This window comes from Elephas maximus, chromosome 6, assembly GCF_024166365.1.
Source record: "Elephas maximus indicus isolate mEleMax1 chromosome 6, mEleMax1 primary haplotype, whole genome shotgun sequence".
Lineage (NCBI taxonomy): Eukaryota > Metazoa > Chordata > Mammalia > Proboscidea > Elephantidae > Elephas > Elephas maximus.
The window spans coordinates 142,449,954-142,470,571 of record NC_064824.1 but is presented as its reverse complement, the minus strand read 5'-3'; the positions used below and the strand labels follow the sequence as shown (position 1 = coordinate 142,470,571).

General features: G+C 63.2%; 1 protein-coding gene across 1 annotated transcript in view; it reads right to left on the bottom strand.

Moving 5' to 3' along the window:
- Positions 1 to 19,438, bottom strand: part of GPC1 (glypican 1) — a 30,410-nt gene extending 10,972 nt beyond the window's left edge. The window contains exon 1 of the mRNA XM_049888604.1: positions 19,085 to 19,438. Within this exon, the coding sequence (XP_049744561.1) occupies positions 19,085 to 19,250 (166 nt within the window). The 5' untranslated portion in view covers positions 19,251 to 19,438. The remainder of the gene's footprint in view (positions 1 to 19,084) is intronic.
- Positions 19,439 to 20,618: the final 1,180 nt, after the last annotated feature.

The window sequence follows — 20,618 nt, the reverse complement described above, 5'->3', positions numbered from 1 at the left end:
TGTGTGGTAGCCCAGGCTGAGGTTTGCTGACTCAGAGGTGGTGGGCAGGTGGCACTGGCTGGCTGCCTGGGCAGACACCATGTCCTTGGGCTGGCCCAGAATCGAGAGCCGGGAGGGGTGCAGATGGATTAGGCCCACCAAGGCTCTCTGCACCCCTGCACTCCCTCCTGAGCCCTCCTGGGGTTCCCTGGGGAACCAAATACCCTCCCATCCATGCAGGCAGGAGAAAGGCCTAGGGGTGAGAGAGGAGGTATGGGCAAAAGCCAAGACACTGGAGGGGACAGTCACACCCACAGGGACCCCCCCCCCAGCTTCTGACACTGCCAGCCCACCCACCCACTCCCAGGTATGAGCAGGCCCCACCCTGTGAGCCACCCTGCTGCCTGGCCACCTCGCCCAGCCGGCCCGGTGACCTGTGCTGTTCCGGCCGCCCCAGCACAGCCCCCGTCCCTCCCTCCCTCCTCGGACAGTCACGGGAGTGAAGACACGGAGCCAGAGCCTGGGCGCCGGCCTGGGGCCCCGGGCAGGCTGGGCCGAGGGGTGGCCCCAAGGCCGTGGCAGGTCAGATATAGGGTCACTAGCAGTGGGGGTGGGTCGAAGGCACAGAGGCTTCTGGCTGCTGAGCCCTCGGGACCGTGGGACACGTCCATCCTGCAGGTCACACGCCAGGCATCCAGAATGGCCAGCCGCCCCTCCTCATCAGAGCCAAGCAGTGCCAGGAGGTCTACTCGGAGGGAATGAGCTTCCTGACACTGGAAGTGTGCAAGACGGGCTGGAGAGCTCTGTCTTGTGGCTGGAGAAGTTTCTGACGTCTCCGATGGACTCTACTCTCTGCCAGTTCAAATCTCCCACTCCCCAAACCCCCACCCCTTCTCTCAAGACAGCACCTAGAGAAATGAGGCTCCCATTGTCCCCTCCACCCCAGAGCTGCCAGGGGTCCTCCCCCCACACCGGTGCATGTTCATCTCTAAGGGACATGTTCACAGCAGCCCCTCCCTCCCTCCTGCCCTTCTGTATTGGTGCCCCCTGTTCCCAATGACCTCTCCCTGAGCTGCTCTGGCCTGGTCCCTAGGACTGCCAGCAGCTAAGTCCAGTTCCCTCCTCCTTCCTGGATACCTCCCTCTGCTGCATCGGCTGAGGTGGCTGTACCCTTCCTTAGCCTTGGAGACACTGTCCTCCCCTGAGGCTCTTGGGGTTTCTTTTGGAGCACGGCTGTCCTGTGCCCCCAAATTCCAAGCCCTCTATACTCCCAGGCCCCAGACTCCTGGACGCCCTTTGGCTGTGCCCTGGGTTGGGGTGGCCTGCAGGCTGCCTCTCTAAGCCCACCTGCCCTCTCGGCTCTTCACCCCTTGTGTTCAGTATTCAGACCCCCAGAGTCACCCCAGAACCCCCTTTCCTCACTAAGCCTTCTACCATTCTATGTCTTAAAGGATTCTGACTCACTCCCTCCCACCACCCACCAACAGCTGTGGCAACAAGTCCTCCCCCCGCCCCACCCCGCTTTAGAAGGTGAGCAGGCTCCTAGTGGGGTACCTTCTCAGTGTCCCCACTCTGTCATCAGCAGTCACCCAACACTGCAGTCCAGACCCCACTCCAATAGCAGACACCACCTGAGATGTGGACACAGACCCGTTTGTCCAGGCACGGCCCCGAGGTGACACTGACCTGAGGCTCCGAGCCCACCCAAGAAGACTGCGGAGGGACAGTGGTACCACACCAAGCCCCATTCCTCCAGACTTCTGCTCATACACACCCAACCTGCCTGTGAAGCCACCTCCCAGGCGCCCACCACTCACCGCCCAGCCACTCCCCAAGTCCCCTTAATTCAGTCCAGACCCTCTGCCTGAGCCGCCTGCCTGGGCTGTGTTGGCTGCAGCTGTACGGACAGGTCAGGCACAGGGCCTTCCAGAGCAAAGGCAGCAGAGAGAGGCCCAGGTTTGGAAAATTAGGACAGGACCTGCACTTCCCCACCCCTCCCCTCTACTGGCTGGCTGGGGGGAGGGTGGGGACAGGAGGCTTTCCTGCCACCAACCCTTCTCCCAGACACCATCCCCTCCGCATGCCGGAACCTGGACTCAGAGGGCTGGAGACCATTCCAGAATTCCCATCAGCCTGCTTGGGGGCGGGCAGGGGGTGGTGGGGAGGGGTAGGGTGGACAAATGGCCGGAGATTCCCTGGGCACCACCCCTGTCTGAACTCCAGACTTTCTAATCTCTCCTCTGACCCCAAGAAGGCCACACCCCTGGCGAGTCCCTGTCACAGGGCGGACACCTGAGTCCCCACTGCCCGTCCAGAGGGCAGTCCCAGCCCCACCTCCAAGGTGCACATTTCTGCCACCCTCTCTAGCTCTGTACTAACACCACAAACACCAAGGGTAACCCGTCCCGGCTGTGCTCCCTCCCCAAGGCTTCCCTGCCCCTCACCACAACCTCACCAACGACACCCTCTACCATTTCAGCCAAATGGCAGCGTCGCCAAAGAGCCCCTCCGCTGCCGCAGAGCCTCTGTTACGCACTGCGACCCCGAAAACACCCTCGCGGTCGGCGGGCGAGGCAGGTCCGCCCCCCAGGCCAGCGCAGGGCTCTCGCCACCCGATGGTGTCCACGCGGGCGACAAGCGCGAAATGACCAGGGCCGCGGGTGGCATCTGCGGAACAAAGGGCTCGGTGGCTGCCCGAACGTTACCGCGCCCACTGCTGCGGGGAGGCTGGGGGACCTGGAGTGCCAGGTGCCGGCGGCGGAGCGGGCAGCCTCGGCGGTGCAGCGCCCTGGCGCTGGTGCAGTGGGCGCGGCCGCGAGGGGAGGGGGCCGCGCCGCGGGGGGCTGCGGCAAGCGAGGGGGGAGGGGAGACGGCGACGCGATTGGCGGGCAAGGGGCTGCCGCAGTGGGTGCGGCGGGCGTGGGGAGGGGGTGGCGGGGGCGAGGGGGATAGGACTGATGGCTGGAAGAAGGGGGGCTTGCCGCAGGAAGGGGGCTGCGGCAGGCGAGTGGGGCGGGGAAGGTGGGGGAAGGGAAGGGAAGGGTGGCGAAGACAGGTTGACGATGGAGATGGGCCTGGATGAAAGTGGGGTACTGATGAGGAGGATGGGAGGACTGACGGCTCGAGGTCGTGGGGAGATGAAGATGGGGCAGGGATGGAGCCGAACATGGGACTGAAGCCATGGGGACGCGGGTACAGAGGCCCGAGCGATGAGGGCCGGTGACGATGGGTGGTGCGCCCAGGGACGGCGTGCGGTGGCGACAAGGGACATGCAGATGACAGTGGGGCACGATCACCCAGCCCGGGTCCTATCTCCGCAGGCGCCACCCGGCCGTGGCCTGGAAACCCCTACGCAGCGGCGGCTCCAGCGACGGCGTCCCCAGCTGCGGCAGCGGCGGTGCTCCCGGCAGCGCCCAACTCCGGTGCATGTGCGTGGGGCTGCAGGGGTTCGGCCAAGGCGAGGCGGAGGAGCGGGGCGGGCTGGCGGGAGAGGAGCGGGGTGGTGGGGGCAGGACGGCGCGGGCAGGTTGGCGGGAGGACGAGCGACGCGGGCGACTGCGGTCAGGTCTGCGCGTGGAGAACTCTGTGGCCGTCGCGGCCCGGGGCAGCGCCGCAGCCTCACTGGCGCGCACGGCCGAGGGGCGGTGGCTCTCCGCGCGCACTCGCGCCTCCCACAGCCCGCCCTGCGCTCGCGCCCCCGCCGTCCCCCTGGAAACCGCAGGCTGCGCCCGGCGCGCGCCCGGTCCCTGCCACACGACCTGTACGCAGCCCCCGCAGGAGCCCCTGGGCCATGGCGCACATAACCCTCCCTCCCCGCTGCCGGGCGCCCGACGTTTTTCCCGCAGTACAGGTCGGGGCGCAGGGGCGCACAGGGTGCCTTGCTCTAACCAGGAGAGGTCCTTAGGGGAGCCAGGGTGGTGCCAAGGCTGGGGTCTGTGTGTGGGGGGGGGGAGTTCAGGTTTTTAGGGGCCACCTGGTAGTCCCCCCTCCTGCTGAGGACCAGCTGTCCACTGCTGTCCAGGTATACAAAGGCCACCAGCCCCCTCCGTGCCACTGTTGCTACACGTCCTCTCCCTGCCCCTCCAGTCCCCCAGTGTCTTGGCTTTCTCACCTCCAGTGACGAGGCCTCTATCCCCAAAACCACCCGCTCCCACATCCTGACGGGCTTCCTCTGAAATACCAACCCCTACCTGGCCACACATCCAGCACACCTGGTCCTGGCGGGAGAGGCCAATCCAGTCGGTGCTGTTGCTGCACCCCCTTCCCTTGGCCAGCACGGTAACCCTAGATCCCTGCTGTGGAGGCCCTGCACCACACCCTCTGCACAGGGTGGCTCCAGACTCCCCTCAATGGGCCAAGACAGTGCTGTGGTCCTGTGTCCCCCATGCCCTTTCGGCCGCAGCAACACCCAGCCCTGCTGAACGGGGCTCTTTAACAAAAAACCTAAAGGGGATAGGGCTTACAAGGTGACATGCAGAAGCCAATCAACAGCTGCTCTCTGCAGCCTGGTCCCTGCTTCAGGGGCCCCTTGGGCAGGCCATCCTGGCCACTAGTATCGGGTTTGGGGGTGCGGCTTGGCAGAGGGGCCTGATGGATGTGTGCTGCTCAGCGCGCTGGTCAGAGGGCCCGGCTCCTTCTGGCTGCCCCTCCACCCAAGCTGTCAGCCTACCTTAGGGTTCCAGCCCCTACCGTACTGTGAAACAAAGTGCAGTTGGGAGGGGCCCTGGGTTTGGGTCTGCGGCTCCTGTGACCCTGTGTCTAGGCTGCCTGGCACCCAGCCCCTGCCTTTCCCAGCCCCCATCCAGGAACCAGTCCAGGCCACAGCACCTGCCCAGTGGCTGACCTCTCGGGGGACTTCCCCAAGCTCCTGTTTACTGTCCTCCCTCCTCCTACCTGGTGGTCTCCAAGCCCTCCTTTCACCTGTCTGCCCAGCCCCCAGGCCAGGCCTTGTGCTGAATAAATCCACAGGTACAGAGCCACAGGAGAGGCGCTGTCTGGCCTCAGAATTCAAGGAAACAAGACCCAACGCCATCACAGCTGGCGAGAGGAGCCAGGGCCTTGGCTCCCCTGGGAAGCCAGTAGTGTGCAGGACAAGGAGACGGGTGGGCTTGGGGGGCATCATGCCCACAAGGTCCCCACTCCTGATACGATTGAGCGCTTGCTCGGTGCTGATCCAGGGGCCAAGTCCCCTACATGCCCTAAATCACAGGCACCACAGCTGCTTGCTGACAGGGCACTAAGGGGACCTGTGCCGGAGGCCACTGTGCCAGGTGTGGCGGCAAGGGACACAGGCCAAGCCAGCTGCAGCCACACGGACCACAACCTCCCTCCCCTGCCTCTCTCACCACACGGCCGCCCTGACTCTGCTCCCCAGGGAACCCCTCAGCAGGAGGGCAGAGGCTGGGGCAGGAGTGGGCACGCTCACCACTCGGGCTGCAGGCACTACCTGCCCACCTGGCAAAGGTCTCTCTGGGGCCTTGCTGACTCGGCTCAGCTGCCAGGCAGCGCCTCTCCACCCAAAGCAGCAGGTGTGGGTGAGCCGAGAGCCTGAGCCCAGCCTGGGGCACCCCGCAGGCTGCCAGGTCCAGAACAGGGCACCCCTGGGGCATCCCACAGGCTGCCAGGTCCAGAACAGGGCACCCCTGGGGCACCCCGCGGGCTGCCAGGTCCAGAACAGGACACCCCTGGGGCACCCCACGGGCTGCCAGGTCCAGAACAGGACACCCAGAACGTCTGAATTTCAGAATTTATTCTCTCCTGGAAAATGACTTGGGATGCACGTGTACTCAATATTTGGGGCATACTTATGCTAAAAGTTATTTGTTGTTATCTGAAATTAAAATACCTGGGACATCTCATGCTAAAAAATTATGTCGTTGTGTGTCTTGAATTCCCATTTAACCTGGTGTCCTGTATTTTTATTGCCGAATCTGGCATCCCTGTGTGGGGTCAGGGAGAGGCCTGACTGAGGCGCGAGAGGCCTCCTCATGCGTACACACACACACATACACACACACATTCCTCTCTGTGGCTCCCTGGCTTGGGAGCCTCAACCCTGCCCAGACCAGCAGCAGGAGGAGAAACGGGGTGTCAGCATCCTGGGAGAAGCAGTGGACCCCCTCCATGGATTGCAATTTACAAGTGCAGTCTCAATTACTAAGTAGATACAATCATCCCCATTTGGGAAGACTGAGGCTCAGAGAGGTTCATTGACTTGCTGATGTCTCAGGCCTGCTGCCAAATGCTTCAATTCTAGTGGCCCAAGAGGCTGCCTTCACTAAACAGGAGATGAGAGGCCAGGCTTGGCCAGTGCGGGGGGCATCTGGGGCCCTGCCAGCAAGCACAGGGGACCTAGGTACAAAGGTGAGGCCTAGCCTGGAAAAGGAGGGACAGACCAACCCCAGCTGGCTGGCACTGTTTCTGTTGACACCTGAGGGGCCAGCAAGCCACAACCAGCGCCAGGTGGGGGACCCCTGCCCCATCCCCCCTCCTGCCAGTAGCACAAACCCGCCACCTGCAAGGGCCCCCAAAGGCCCCACCGGGCACAGAGGGCTCCCAGCCTCTGTGAGTCAGCAGGTGGCCTCATGGTTTGCCTGCCTGCCTGCTCCTCAAATATAGGGCCTGGAGCAGGTGGGAATGTGAGGACCATCCTGTTCCCTGATGATGTTCACCCAGTGCCCCAGATGTGCAAGCTGGGTCTCCAAGGAGCCAGGAAGTCCGCTCACCAGACACCAGGCCACGGCTCAGCTCTGCCCAGTACAGACTGGGCTGGGAGATAGCTTGGCCCTAGGCCCAACATGGCTGCTCTGGGCAGAGGCTGGGGTGGGGCCAACAGGCAGACACAGCCAGGTCCCTGGGGCTGGCAGCAATGCAATGGGTCAGCTGTCCCTGGAGGGGCCAGGGGGACAGTGGCAGGCCCCAGACGACCTGGATAAGGAGAGGCCCCTTCCAACTCGGGCTGCCCAGATATGGCCCAGTGCAGGCTGACCAGGAGCAGGACCCTCACAGGCACTGGTCTCTGTCTTCACCCACCTCTGCGAGGCCTGCAGTACCCAGGGACTCCACCGTCGGCCCTGTCATACAGGTCAGCTGCCCGCTCTCAGGCTGGCTGGGAGAGCCCACCCTGGCCTGCAAAGCGTGGCCCCGTCCCCGCGCCCTGGCCCTGGCCCACACAGTGCGGCCTGGTCCCCGCATCCTGGCCCTGGCCGGCACAGGGTGGCCCCATCCTCACGTCCTGGCCCTGGCCTGCACAGCGTGGCCCTGTCCCCATATCCTGGCCCTGGCCTGCACAGTGTGGCCCTGTCCGAGTGCCCTGGGGGTGCTCCCTTGTTGTACCTTCCAGGGTGGCCTTGGGGCTCAGGGTACCTGGCCCCTCCTATAATACCCCTGACTTCCCACAACCAGGGCACACCCATACCTCACTTTGTGACAGCGGAGGGGTGGTACTCAGGCTCCCCCTACAGCCTGGATCTCCCTAAACCTGGCCCTGGGGGGTCCTCAGCCTGGACATTGCAAGCTTGCCTTCCTTCCATAAGGGGGCACCCTCGCCCACTGACAACCTTCTGGAGACCAGACTTGAGGAAGGGCAGGGCCCCCTCCCCAAGGGACTGCCCCACCCTCACCATAACGCTGTGCTGAGCATCCCAGTTGCCTGTGAACCACTGTGAGGCAGGCCTTACTGCTCTCTCCTCAGGAACAGGCACCAGAGGCCCGGGGCCACACGGCCAGCCAGCGGGCCGTGGGACTGGGCCTGGTGGTTTGGCCAGGTCCACAGGGCAGGGTTTCCTGAGGACCCCCTTCTCCCCTAAGATGACCGGTGCTGAAATGGCCACTGTCTCCAAGAAGATGTGCCCTTGGCCAAGGTGTGGCCTCACCCTTTGGCCCTGGCAGGATGTGCCCTCAGGGCCCAGTGGTCACTGTGACAGCAACCCCCCCCCCCACTCACTTCGTGCAGCCTCTGCCCAACTTTCCCTCCCTGGAGTGGCCTCACTGACCCCTCCTGAGCCGCACCCTCAATTCCTGGCATCTTGCCCTGACTGCTGACCAGCCCCACCAGACGGAAGCTTCCGAGGGCAGGGCCCTGGCTGCACCCTGGTGACCGGGACAGTGCCTGCCACACAACCTCTGTTCCAAGGAGAAACAGGGGTGCAGCGCTCTAAGGCACCCACCCTCGCACAAGGTCGACTGCAGGTCATGCCTGTCCCTGCTTTGGGGTCCTACCAGATGCCCTCTGCTCTGAGCTCGAGCCCGCTCTGCAGCCTCACTGGCCCCTGGCCCAACCAGGATGCAGTTCGATGCCCCGTGGACGGCCCCCACCCCTGCTTCCCTGTGTCAGGGTGAGCCAGCCCAGCTCCACCCCCATGTCACATCAGGGCGAGTCCCTCCCTACTGAGCAGCCCTGGGGGCCAGGCCCGGGCCGGGGGCCTCACAGACGCCAAGCTGGCCATCACACCTCATGGATGTTCTCTTCATCCCCCTCACGGATGGAGAAACCCTGGCCCAGAGGTCATGTCCCCCCCACCCCAATCCACCCCACGGCCAGGGAGCTGGAGCCTGGTCCTCATACAGACTCAGTGGTCTTCTCAGCGCTCCGCCCCCAGTCACCACTAATCTGCTTCTGTCTTGGCACTTGCCCGTTCTAGACTCTCCACAGAAGTGGGGTCACGTGATGTTTGTGCTTTTGTGAAACACTGACTTCGTGTGTTGTACCATGTTATCAGGGCTTTGTTCTTCTCCACACTGGGCAATACTCCACGGTGTGGGAGGGCCACAATGTGTTTCCCCATCACCTGTGATGGACACGGGGTTGTGTCCACCCTTTGGCGGACGAGAGCAGTGCTCCCAGTCAGGGCTTCCTCCTGGCCTCTCCATCTCTCCAGAGACCGGCCCACCTGCTCTTCCCCCTTCTCCGGTGCCACGTGCAGATGTGGGAACCTACCCACCCTGCCCTTCCCATGTGCCTCCTCTCATAAGCCATCCCCGACGTTCCAGGACCCCTTGGCCTCAGGGGGCAAACCCCCAAAGTCTCTTAGACAGCGGCGCCTGGCTCCTCGGGTCAGGAGAGGGCCAGCCTGAGACAAGAGTCTGTGAGGACACACGGGGGCTGGGAGTGGAGGAACGCCGTGCAAACTTGGTGGCACCAAGAAGAAGCAAGATGTGGCCCAACAGTGGGCAGAGCCGCCGGGGCTCTGGTCTCGATCCCCAGGTGAGGGTCTTTACGGCCAGGTGTCTGGCATTACTCGTACGGCACGACTATAGATGACATCAGTATGTTTACACTCACGCATCCTATTTGTCTCTATTTTTAAATCACAAAACTAACACTTGATCACTGTAGCCAAGCCACGTCAAAGCCGATGTGAGCCCTGACACCAGCCTCTGCGCTGACTGCATCCATCCTTTGTGATCCCTGAGGCACGCTGTTCAGGGGCAGTGATCTGCTCACTAGGAGTCCTGAAGAAGTTGGAGGTTCAAGTTCCCCCAGAGACACCTTGGGAGAAAGGCCTACTGATCCACTTAAAAAAAACCTGCCATTGGAAACTCTATGGCATGCACTTCTGCTCTGGGGCACGTGGGGTCGCCATGGACTGGGTGGCAGCTGGTTTTTGGTTCTGTCCGCTGCTGTTTCAGCACCTAGGCCCAGTGCCTGGCAGGCATGGTGGACACCTGTGGAATGACTAGGTGGGTGCGAACGGTTCCCACACCGGGCTGCTAGTCAAAACCAGCCTCGGAAGAAAGGCCTGGCAATCTACTTTTGAAAAATCAGCTACCGGAAACCTTATGGAGTGCAGTTTTACTGGCACACACTGAGTCGCCATGCGTCAGAGGTGACTCCATGGCAGTTAGCTGGTTACATCTTTCAATGTCCCCCCCATTTTTACCTGTATGTGGGTGGCCAGGCTCCTAGCTCAGCCCGAGGTTTGTGGAGATCCTCCTGGCTTCCCCTGCCCAGGCCCTCAGGCCACAGAGGGGACTCCTGGGTGGGATACACCAGGTCTACCACCTCTTTGCCAGAGCAGGAGGTCCTGACCACAGACCCCGATTGGGCTAACGTTGGTTTTAAGCGCAAGATCACGCAGAGGGTTACAAAGCCATGAACCGACTCCGGCGTGCTTCTTACAAACGTATCACTTTACAAGGCCTGGCAGCAGGTCTGGCATCGGCTGGAACTCCCAGGTTTGGTGAATGTAAACGATACGCGTGCCCCCTGTTCCGTTTGCACGGAATGAGGCAACGTCAGTGACTGCTGTTGGTGACCACGTGGCGGGAACTCTAACACGCTGCAGCCTTGCTTCCAGTAACGGGAACCGCCAAACTCCAGCTGGAGGGCAGCAGGATGGGGTGTTGTTTCCTCCTCATTTAAGCGCATCAACTGCCCAAGTTCTAGCCCTGGGCCTTTTCCGTGGACCCCGAGCAAGAACTCCCAGGCTTGAACAACCTCACACCTGTGTTTACCCCCAGCCCACCTGTCCTTCTACAATCAGTCCTTTCCCGGCCCCCAAACCAGAGGGGTGCCCTCAGCCCTGGTGCAGTTCTGCCTGGAACCTCAGTTCAAGTGTTTCTCGTGGGGGTGCTGCTGGTGTCTCTGGGGGCCCCCTTGCTCTTCAGGAGGGTCTTGTACTCACCAAACTCTAGGAGCCCCCCAGTCATGTGACATTCAAAAGTGCCCCTGGGGGCAATTGCTCCTGGTTGAGAGCAGCCACCTTACCCCCCAGGGAGGGGATTTCGGCAAGCAGTGTGAGTCTGACCTGTGACCCCCTCCCATTGTCCCTAGCCCCCCACCACAGGATGGGGAGGCTTCTTGAGGCCACCACAGTGTCTTGTCCACCTCTGGATCTCAGGGTGCCTGTCCTAGGAATGAAATGAACCAGTCCACTGGCAGGCAGGCAGGACATGCAGCTGCCACCAAGTGTCCCATGGGCAGTTCTCCAGGCTAGGGGGTGGGATCAGGAAGGGGGGCTGAGTCCCTTGAGAGCCTCATCCCTTTAAAAGAGTCTGTTGGTCCGGTGTGTCCCGAGCTCCATGACAACAGAGACTGAACACCTGAGCCAACATTGGCAGCAGGTGGCGTCAGCTTTGTCCCCAGGGTCTGCAAATGGTCACAGGTGGGGGATGTGCTCCTGAGTGGGGGCTGCCGTTGAGGACACATTCATATGTCGCACACGGCTCACCCCCGGGGATGGCATGTTTGGCCACAGTGGCCCCTGACACCAAGCATGCCTTTTGACCCCCCATATGGTCAGTCACTGGCTATTCAACAACCCCCACCAGCCTCAGCTCCTCCACGCGCTCAGGCTGCTGTCCTTGGTGTCTGCAGACATCTTTCAACTATGCGCACAGGCTGCCAATCTGCCCGCTGGTGCTGGTGCTGGGGGTGAGCCCATGAAACACCCCCGTCGGGGGGCTGGGATGACCACAGGGACACCTGTCCTGGACCTCAGCAGCTCACCGAGAAGGAAGCCACGTAGTACTGGTCCTCGGAGGCTATGGACAAAGCACAGCCCATGCTCATTGTCCTGGAGCTGACCAGGTGGAGTGGCGAGGCCCTGGGTACAGATGTTGCCTGCCCAGCCCCAGGTGGCTGGATTTGAGAGGGCAGGGCGGCCCCAGCTAAATTTCTCCCTTGACGGTGAACTCGTGGGGAACGGGGCTGCAGCTTTTCATCCTTGTACCCAGAAACCAGAAGCAGGAAGAGCACATAGTGAGTGGGTGGATGGATGATGGATGGATAGACATATGGATGGATGGACAGATGAATGGCTGGAAGGAAAAAAGGGTGGATGGATAGACAGATGGATGGATAGATGGACGGATGGAAGTAAGGATGAATAGATGGATGACTGGATGGATGGACTGATGACAGATAGATGGACAGATGGGTGGATGGAAGGAATGGATGAATGGACAGATGAATGGATGGATGGACTGATGACAGATGGATGGACAGAAGGATGGCTAGATGGACAGACAGATGGATAGACGAATGGATTGGTGGACAGACGACAGATGAACGATGGATGGGTAGATGAATGGATGGATGATGGAAAGGTGGAAGGGAGGATGCATGGATAAATGGATGGGCGGATGGCTGGTGGATGAATGGATGGGAGATGGATGGACTAAAGGATGGACAGATGGACAAAAGGATGGACGAGAGATGAATGACGAATGGGTAGATGCATGGATGGATGGACGGAAAGAAGGATGAAGGTCTTGTGTCACCTGGCCTGGCCAGCTCTCCCTTGTCCCTCACGAGGAGACAGGGCAGCAGGCACAAGTGTCTGGTGCCACCAGCAGAACCTGCTCCAACCTTGTGAAGCCCTGGGTGTGGCTGAGTGGCTGGGCCTGGGTGGAGGCTGGGCTGGGTCTGACCCTTGTTCTCCCAGCCCATGTCCCCATGTGGCCCTGATGCTGGGCTGAGCAGAGGGCTGTGCTGTGCTGTGCTGACACCCCCACCCCCTTTTCCTGGGCCCCCTGGGCCTCCTCAGCCATCTCTCTCTCCTCTTAGCACCTATGGGAGGTCAGTATCCCTGGCCTCGTCTCCAGCTCTCTGTCCTCAGGCCCAACCTCACTCCTGCACTCTGGGCCATGTGTCCCGGTGTCTATGGGGTCAAGTCCACAGGGATACTCCACCAAGGCCCCAAGTGTGCTGGCTCCAATGGTCCCGCCCTCCTCCTTAGCAGATGGAGCCATACCAATGTCTACATCCGAAACGTGGCTCACTTGGGCCACAGAGAGCTAGACGCACTCAGCAGGTGGGTGGCAGTGCCTGGCCAGGGCAGCGAGGTGATGGGGACAGAGCCATGCCAGGAGAAGGCCCCCAGCCTTGGCTCTCTCTAATACCCTCTCTGGGACTCCATTTCCCCCCTGTGTAAACTAAGCAGTTGGACCAATTGGTGCCCAGGCTACCCTTAGGGCCCTGGTCCTACCCGTTTTGGGAGTTCAGAGGGACCTCTGGGCACTGGGCCACTGCATGCTGGGGGCAGTTGACGAGGCCAAGCTCAGTTCCTGGGGCATCGGGGCAGGTGTGAAGGAGGGCGAGGTGCAGGGCCCAGAGCAGGGCTGCCTGTAGGGTCCCCCCTACCAGCTGGCCCTAATCACTTCCTCTTCTCTGCCCCAGGCCCAGGGTTGTTCCCACCCTGTCCACCTGCAGTGTCCTGGGCCCCCCACTGCAGACCCTCCTCCCCACAGCATACTGGCATGCCTATCTTGGGGCCAGTGGCCTGCTGCGTGGTCCTCACCATGGCACATACGGGCAGTCCCAGCCTCATCCCCAGGGCCAGTCCTCAAGCTGCCCCTGCCAGCGCCGAGCCAGCTCCCTTCTCTGGGATGCAGACACTGTGGTTTGGAGGGCAGAGCCTGGGGCCCCAGGGACCGAGGCCAGCATGCAGCGAGAGCAGGCATAGTGGAGCCTCCGGGGCTGCCCTGACACCCCGCCAAGCCTCGGGACTCAGGGAGCGTTGAAATGAGCAGCAAGCTCCTCGACAGGGCACGGTGCCAGGAAACCGCTGCTGGCAGCAACCCTGAACCGCCTCCACTGCTCCCCAGACCCCACCCCATTCGAGCCCCTCAGCGTCACTGTACTGAAAGTCACCTGAAGGGTCTGGCACCCTTCCCTCCACACTGCGTCCCCTGCTGGGAGGTCCCTCAGACCTACCCACGAGTCATGGCGCTCCCAGCCTGGAGCCATGTCCAGGGTCTTGGGGCTGCCCCCCTCACTGCCCACCTCTATCCAGTGAAAGGCCCTGAGAAAGCCGGGCAGTTGGTGCTGGAGGGAGGGGGTGTGTGCTCGAAGGCAGCCAGCCAGGGCCAGTGGGAGATGGAGCTGAGACCATCGGCAGAGAAGGGGACAGAGGGGACCAATGGTGTAGAGGCTCCTAAACCCACGCAGGACCCCAGCCCCTGGAGCCCAATCCGGAAGGACAGGTGTGTGTCCTGCACACCTGGAGCTTCCCCGGCACCCACTGACGGCCCAGTCCTGAGGAGGCTGGAGATTGGACCTGGTCCCCACACCCTGGGGGATGACAAGTCAGCTAGGTGCTTCTCCTGGTACACGGGCCATGCCTCGGGGGAGAGCCAGCCCTCCCACCACACCTGGCGGCCAGGTGCTCGGGCCCAACTTCAATCTGTGCTTTTAGCCTGAATGTGGGTGGAGCTGCAAGAGGAGAGCTGTGGCACAGCAGGGCTGTGTCTCCCCGAGGCCCCAACTCCTCCCTCGCTGCACCCCCTCGGGCCTCCCAGCACCCATAGCACCTGCCCAGGCCCGTTCCCAGACAAACGCTGGCAGGAAAGGCTACCGCGGGCTCGAGTAGGGCCGGGACAGGCAGTCAGCCCAGAGCCCCTCACCCTCTGGACTGTTTCCTCGCCCCCATGGACCCCATGCACCCCACAGTGCTGTGCTGACCAGATGTGGGTTAGCACTGGGAGGGCCCCACGGAGGCCTGGCCCTTGTCCACACCCCAACACAGGCCCTGAGTCTCGATTTGAAACACTCCAGGGGCCAGTCTGGGGAGAAGGGTCCGCCGTACAGACTCCCTGTGACCCTGGACAAAGCACTCTCCAGCCTGGCCCCACCTGGGCCATCCCACTGCTAACACCTCATGAGTGTCATGGTTCCCAGCCAGGACACGGTGGGCGGTAATTTACACAGGCCATCCGCCTTGTCTCCTACCTCGGCCTGGCAGCAGTGTCTGGGAGACTTGGCCCAGTGTGTGTGCCAGCCTCCCACCATGGGGGCCTTACCCAGGGCCCTCAGGGTGGGGAAGGGCAGGGGCACACCCAGCCACCTGATTCACTTCCTGCGTGCTTGGGAGTAGCTCTCCATAGCCAGGGACTCCCGAGAGAGCTGGAAATGGCACAAGGCTTCCAGAACACTTGGCTGGAACAGATCAGCCTGGCCCAGCCTTACTGGGCACCAGTGAGCACCACAGGCTTCAAACAGACAGACTTCCAGATTCTACTGCCCAGGGTTTACTCATCTGCAAAATGGGTCTACCAAGAGCCCCTTACCCAGTGCCATTGATAGACGGTAATGGGTATTGGTTCACTATGAGGAAGGCTCTCAATTACGGCTTTGCGGGGCGGCGGGGGAGGAGAGACTGAGTCCCAGGCTCTCTGCCTGCAGGGCCTGTGCTGGCACGTCACCCTCCCAGGTCACGCGTGGAAAACAGAAGCATGCAGCAGTGGAGTGGGGTGTCAAGGCACTTGGCCCCAGCCCAGGGAGGACCCCGCTGCTTGGAAGAGATGTCCTGTCCACCATGGCAGATCGCACTCCAGCAAGGGGCCCAGGACACTGCATCACACAGGTGGCTCCCCTGGGTCCCCCTCCTGTGCCCCCACCTACAGGACTAAACTGGCCCTTGCACTGGGGACGACGAAACCACTGCCTCCTCGTACAGTGTGGGGACAGGGAGGCTGCATGGCTGGAGGGCCTGGGCCACACTGGGGACCCATGCAGAGCCACGGGGCCCACCCGAGGGGCTGGACCCTGTGAGCCGGAGGGTCAACATAACCTTCTGGCCTGGGAGCTGACCACGGCTGAGGGGAAGATGCTGCAGTGCTCTCGGCCCAGCCAAGATGCTCCTTTACAGGACTCGGGAGGACCCTGCCTGAGAACAGTTGTCCACCACCAACAGGTGGGGCCTCTTTCCAGCTCCATGGCCACTGGCACCACGGGACACTGGGGCAGGGGTGTCAGCTCTGCTCGTACCGACAGTCGCACGCCTCCCTCTGACCTCCAGCCCTGAGGGCTGGTGCTCCAAACCCTCCTCCTTGCCCCAGGCCTGTCTCCCCTAGAGACCCGCCTGAGCCTCACACACCGCCCAGGACGGCTGCAGCAGACTGGCAGGACGTGCGCCTCACGTGGTTACTGAGGGCCTGCTTGTACCACAGCTGGGCGGACTCTGCGACATCACAGAGCACTGGGCAGATACTATCTCTGCTCCCAGGACCCAGAGATGAGCAAACAGATGCTGTCCCTGCGCCCGGGTCCCAAGGACGAGCAAACAGACAGACGCTGTCCCTGTGCCTGGGACTCAGGGAATGAGCAAACGGAAAAATGCGAAGCCCCAGTGTGTTGGGAAGGCACAGCAGGCTGCCAGGAGGCCATGCTGCAGGTGCTCAGAAAACACCTGTGCCAGAAGCCACGTTTCCAGCAGAGGTGAAAACCCGCTGCAGGTGTGCAGGACTCGGTGTGAGCCGCCGTCTGACCAGCCCTGCCCAGGTGCAGCCTGTGATTCTATCCAGAGCCTTACTTCTGCAAAGCGCCCCTCTGCCAGAGCAATGCCCCCTCCCCCCGTGTGGCGTCCCTCTGTGCAGTGGCCTGCACGGGGCGGGGTGGCCTCCCCAGGCCTGCTTCCCCATATGTAAAATGGGACAGCAATTGTCGTTGCCACCTGGCTGGGCTGTCCAGACCACTAGATGAAGATTCGAATGGCGGTCCAGTGTGTCTGCACCTCTTTTATGGGCAAAGGCTCTGCACTCGAGGCCGCCCTCCCTGCCTCCGAGCACCAGGAGTCCTGGGCCCCACGGAGCCCCAGCGGAATCTCTGCCTGGTCCAGTCCAGGGGTTGAGCTGGATGGGCTGGGAAAGGATCAGGCACTCCCAGCTGACGTGAGCCGCAATGCCACCAGAGGGCGCACCGAACGCGGAGGCCAGCCAAGCAGTGCCAAGTGGGAGGGGACCTGGGCTGGGCACCCTATGACCGTTGCCATCCCAGAAGGAGGTAACCCTGCTTGCCTTGCCCCACACGGCACCCTCCTCAGCATCCTGAGCCCTGTACGGTGCTCTTAAGTTCTGGGGACATGGTGGGGTACAGCAATGGGGGGCTGGAGGAGCACCCTGAAAGTCCCTGGGCACTTGGGCAGAGGCGCTGTCGGGGCAGGGCAGGGATGGCAATGACCCTGCTCAGACAGCAGTCATGGCCTTGAAGTCCTGGGGAGGGCGGTGCCTGCCCTGGCTGCAGCGGGCCGTGCCCAGGGCACTGTGGGGACAAGTGCTATGGCCACGCTCCCCGTCACTCACTCAGGTGCCAATGTACTCTGCCTTCCCCTGCTCCCTGACCACCTGCCCAGCCGACTCTCCTCATCCTGGGTAAAAAAAAATTAGTTGCCCAAAACCCTTGTCTAACGGGGTACAGATACCTGTGGTTGCAGGCCAGGCTGAGGGTGAATCGGGGGTGCAAGGACAGAGGGGTGGGAGAGGTGCTGTGGGTGAACTGGGGGTGCAAGGGCAAAGAGGTGGGAGGGGTGCCGTGGGTGTATCGGGGTGCAAGGAGAGAGAGGTGGGAGGGGTGCCGTGGGTATATTGGGGTGCAAGGACAGAGAAGTGGGAGGGGTGCCGTGGGTGTATCGGGGTGCAAGGACAGAGAAGTAGGAGGGGTGCCTGATGTGTACCAGGGGTGCAAGGGCAGAGGGGTGGGAGGGTTGCTGGGGGTGCAAGGGCAGAGAGTGAAGTGGTGCCAAGGGCTGGTGGGAAAAGTGCTGGGGGTGGGATGGAAAGGCTCCCGGGAGGACACCCTGATACCCTGGTGTCCTGAAAGGGGCACACACTAAATGGCAGCCATGCAGGTCAAAGCCTCTCTGTGTGAGTGGGAGGGGGCAGAGGTGGGGCGCGGGTGCTGCAGAACCAGGACAGGATGTTTGCAAGGCCTGTGCTAGCCCCAGGCCTCCAGCCCCTAGTTCACCTCAGTGTGGCAGGGCAGCCCCAACAGACCTGGGCACAGTACATCAGCAAGGGCAGGACACAGGAAGGCCTTCCCTGAGGAGGCTGTGATGGGGTCCCTGGATCCCCATTCTAGAGCTGGGCTCACACCTCTAAGTGGCCTCCGTGGGCCCAGCCTCGGCATATGAGGGGCCCCAAGGAGACTGACAAGACTACACTCCCCAACAGGTCACATTGTCACCGGCCTGGAACCTCAGGCTGGGACGGGGGCTCAGGGACTCTCCCAGGGCAGCTGTCTGTGGGTTCTGTCACTTCAGGGGCAGAGTCCAGGGGCAGGAGTCCAGAGCCAAGCTCCACCACCTGCCCCTGGCAAGGCAGGGCCAAGGCCCTACCCCACACCGATGCACTTTTCTTAGTCACAATTCCCTTGGCACCACGTCAGTGGACCCTTCACCTGCCCGCCCCAGTTTGGGGGAAACCCCCAGCAAACCTCTAGTCTATCTGCTCTGGCCCACTGTGGTCCAGGCACCCTGCACAGACCTGCCCTCTTCCAACACGTTCGCAGTTTGAGGGTGAGGCTTGCGGTCTGGGATACCAAAGATACGGGTTACTGGGGCACCCCACCGTTCCCTCTCACACACACTTCTGCCCCAAAGCTCCTCAGGGGCTTGTGAGGAAGATATGGATAGCACTGCGGAGGCCGCAGGGCCGAGGCCACAGGGCCGAGGCCACTGCCGGGAGGGCCGCTGCGCGCTCTTACAAAGAAATGACACGGCCTGGGCGGATCCAGGGCGCCCACCACCTGCAGCTGGACTCCCCTCGCCTGGTGGCCAGAGTGCAGGGCGGGCGGAGGGCCGGTGCGCAGGCGGGGGGCGCGCGGGCACAAGTACCCAGAGGAATCCCGCTCACAGTGGTGGAGGTCTCGCTTCTCCCTACGAAATGCACAGCTCGCTCCTACCTCCCTGGGGTCTGCACTTCCGCCAGGCATGGGGTGGTCCTCTTATAAAACCCACTGAGTCTGCTTTCGGTGGGGACCCGGCGGGAATCCCCGGGGCGCAACCAGAGGCGCCTCCCAGAGAGGCCCCCCAGCCCCTTATGAGTCCCCGGCCCGCGGCCACCGTCAGCAGCGCTCCGCAGCCCCGCACTCAGATCAGCCCACGGCGTGGGCGGCCGGCGCAGTGGGGCTCGGACTTAACGCCCGACGCGGCGCAAGGGCCAAGCAGTGGCCCGGAGGAGCGCCCCGAGCGGTGACGCCCCGTGGGGGAAGGAGCTGGGCCGAACACGCGGAGCCGAGGAGACGACCCATGGGTGCCAGCGAGCGGAGGCGCAGGGTCCCCGGAGCCCGGGGCGGGAGGCGGGACTCCAGGCCGGGGCGAGTGGACGCTTCGGGCAGAGCGGGGGACGCACGGAGGCGCAGGGCGGCCGGGCCCGGCGCCGCACTCACCCGAGATCTCCGCCTGCGGCACGTCGCTCAGGCTAAAGCCCTTGGCGCCGTAGATCTGGCGGACTTCGCTGCAGCTCCGGCTCTTGCTGGCTGGGTCCCCGCGGGCGCAGGCGACGAGCGCGGCGGCCGCGCACAGCAGCCACCAGCCGCGGGCCGAGCGCTCCATGGCGGTCCGGCGCCCCGCGCCTCTCTCGGCTCCCGCGAAGGGCAGCGCCAAGGTCCCGGCTAGCGCGGCCCGCGCGTCGAAGCTGCGGCGACAACAAAGCCGGCGGCGGCGCGGGGCGCGAGGTCCGGCGTTGGTCCGGCGCCCAGAGCGCGGCGCGCGGTCCCGGTCGGCCCTCCCCCGGCGGCCCGGCCCCTCGGCGCTGGGAGGGGCGGGGCGGGCGGGGCGGCGGGCGCGGTCTTGGGGCGCGGGGCGCACCTCCCCTCGCGCCGAGCCGGGACTCTCTCCGGCCCGCGACCCGGCAGCTTTCTTGGGCGGGGCGGGAGGCCGGCGGCTCGTGGGCCCAGATCAGCCGGGGTCCCCAGGGCGCGCCCCCCACGCCCAGGGCGGGGCGCCACCTGCGGGGGTGGTGGCAAGGGGTGCTGAGGCAGGGCTTCCCCCGCCGGACGTGACATCACGCCTTCCGGCCACCAATCGGGGGCTTCCCCGCCCCCAGCCTAAATCGGCATCTTTCCCTCTCCCTTGCCTACTCCTGCCGCCAACCGCACTGTGGCAGCTGGCCTCGCCCGCGCCCCGCAGCGGCCGGTCCTCCCGCCGTCCACGCCTCCGGCACCCCTGTAACACCCCTCCGCGTCCACGCCCTGTCCGGGCGCCCTCGGGGCTCCAGGTCCCACCTATTGCTTCTGTGCAGGAGAGTGGGGGTGCACAGGGGGACCTGGCCAAAGGCCTAGCCCCCACCCCCCAGCGCTGTGGAGGCAACAACGACTCTTCATTGTTGGAAATCGCCGGCGGGGGTTTGGTCCCTTCCACCGGATACTCCAGAAACAAAAGTGGCGTGCAGAAACGTGTGTTGGCTCGGGTGCGGGGCGGTGGCAGGCGACCTCGGGAGGAGGCAGGAACCGGCCCGAAGGCAAGCTGGCAGTGCAGGCACCGTGGCATTGGTGAGAACGCAGGAGAGGGGCTGAGCGAAGCTGCTGGTGCACGTGGGCGAAGGGAGTGGGGCGGGGCTGTGGGCTGTGGAAGGGGCGAGACTCAGCGCCTTTGCCCCGGAGCCTACACCCCACCTCCTGCCCTTACCCCCTCCCCTCCCGGGTGGGCGGAGCCCCAAAGACCACCAGAGCTTGGGCCAGGCCGTGCACCTTCGGGCCCCAGATGCTTGAGGGTGGAAATGGGGAAGAAGCGAGTAAGTCCGCATCCTGGCAGAGGACCGAAAGACAGACACCCACCATGTGGAGTGCAATTTACAGGCCATGGTCTCATCTGGGAGCCCTCGTGGTGCAGTGGTTAAGTGCTCTGCTGCCAACCAAAAGGTCAGCAGTTCGAATCCACCAGCCACTCCTTGGAAACTCTGTGGGGTAGCTCTACTCTGTC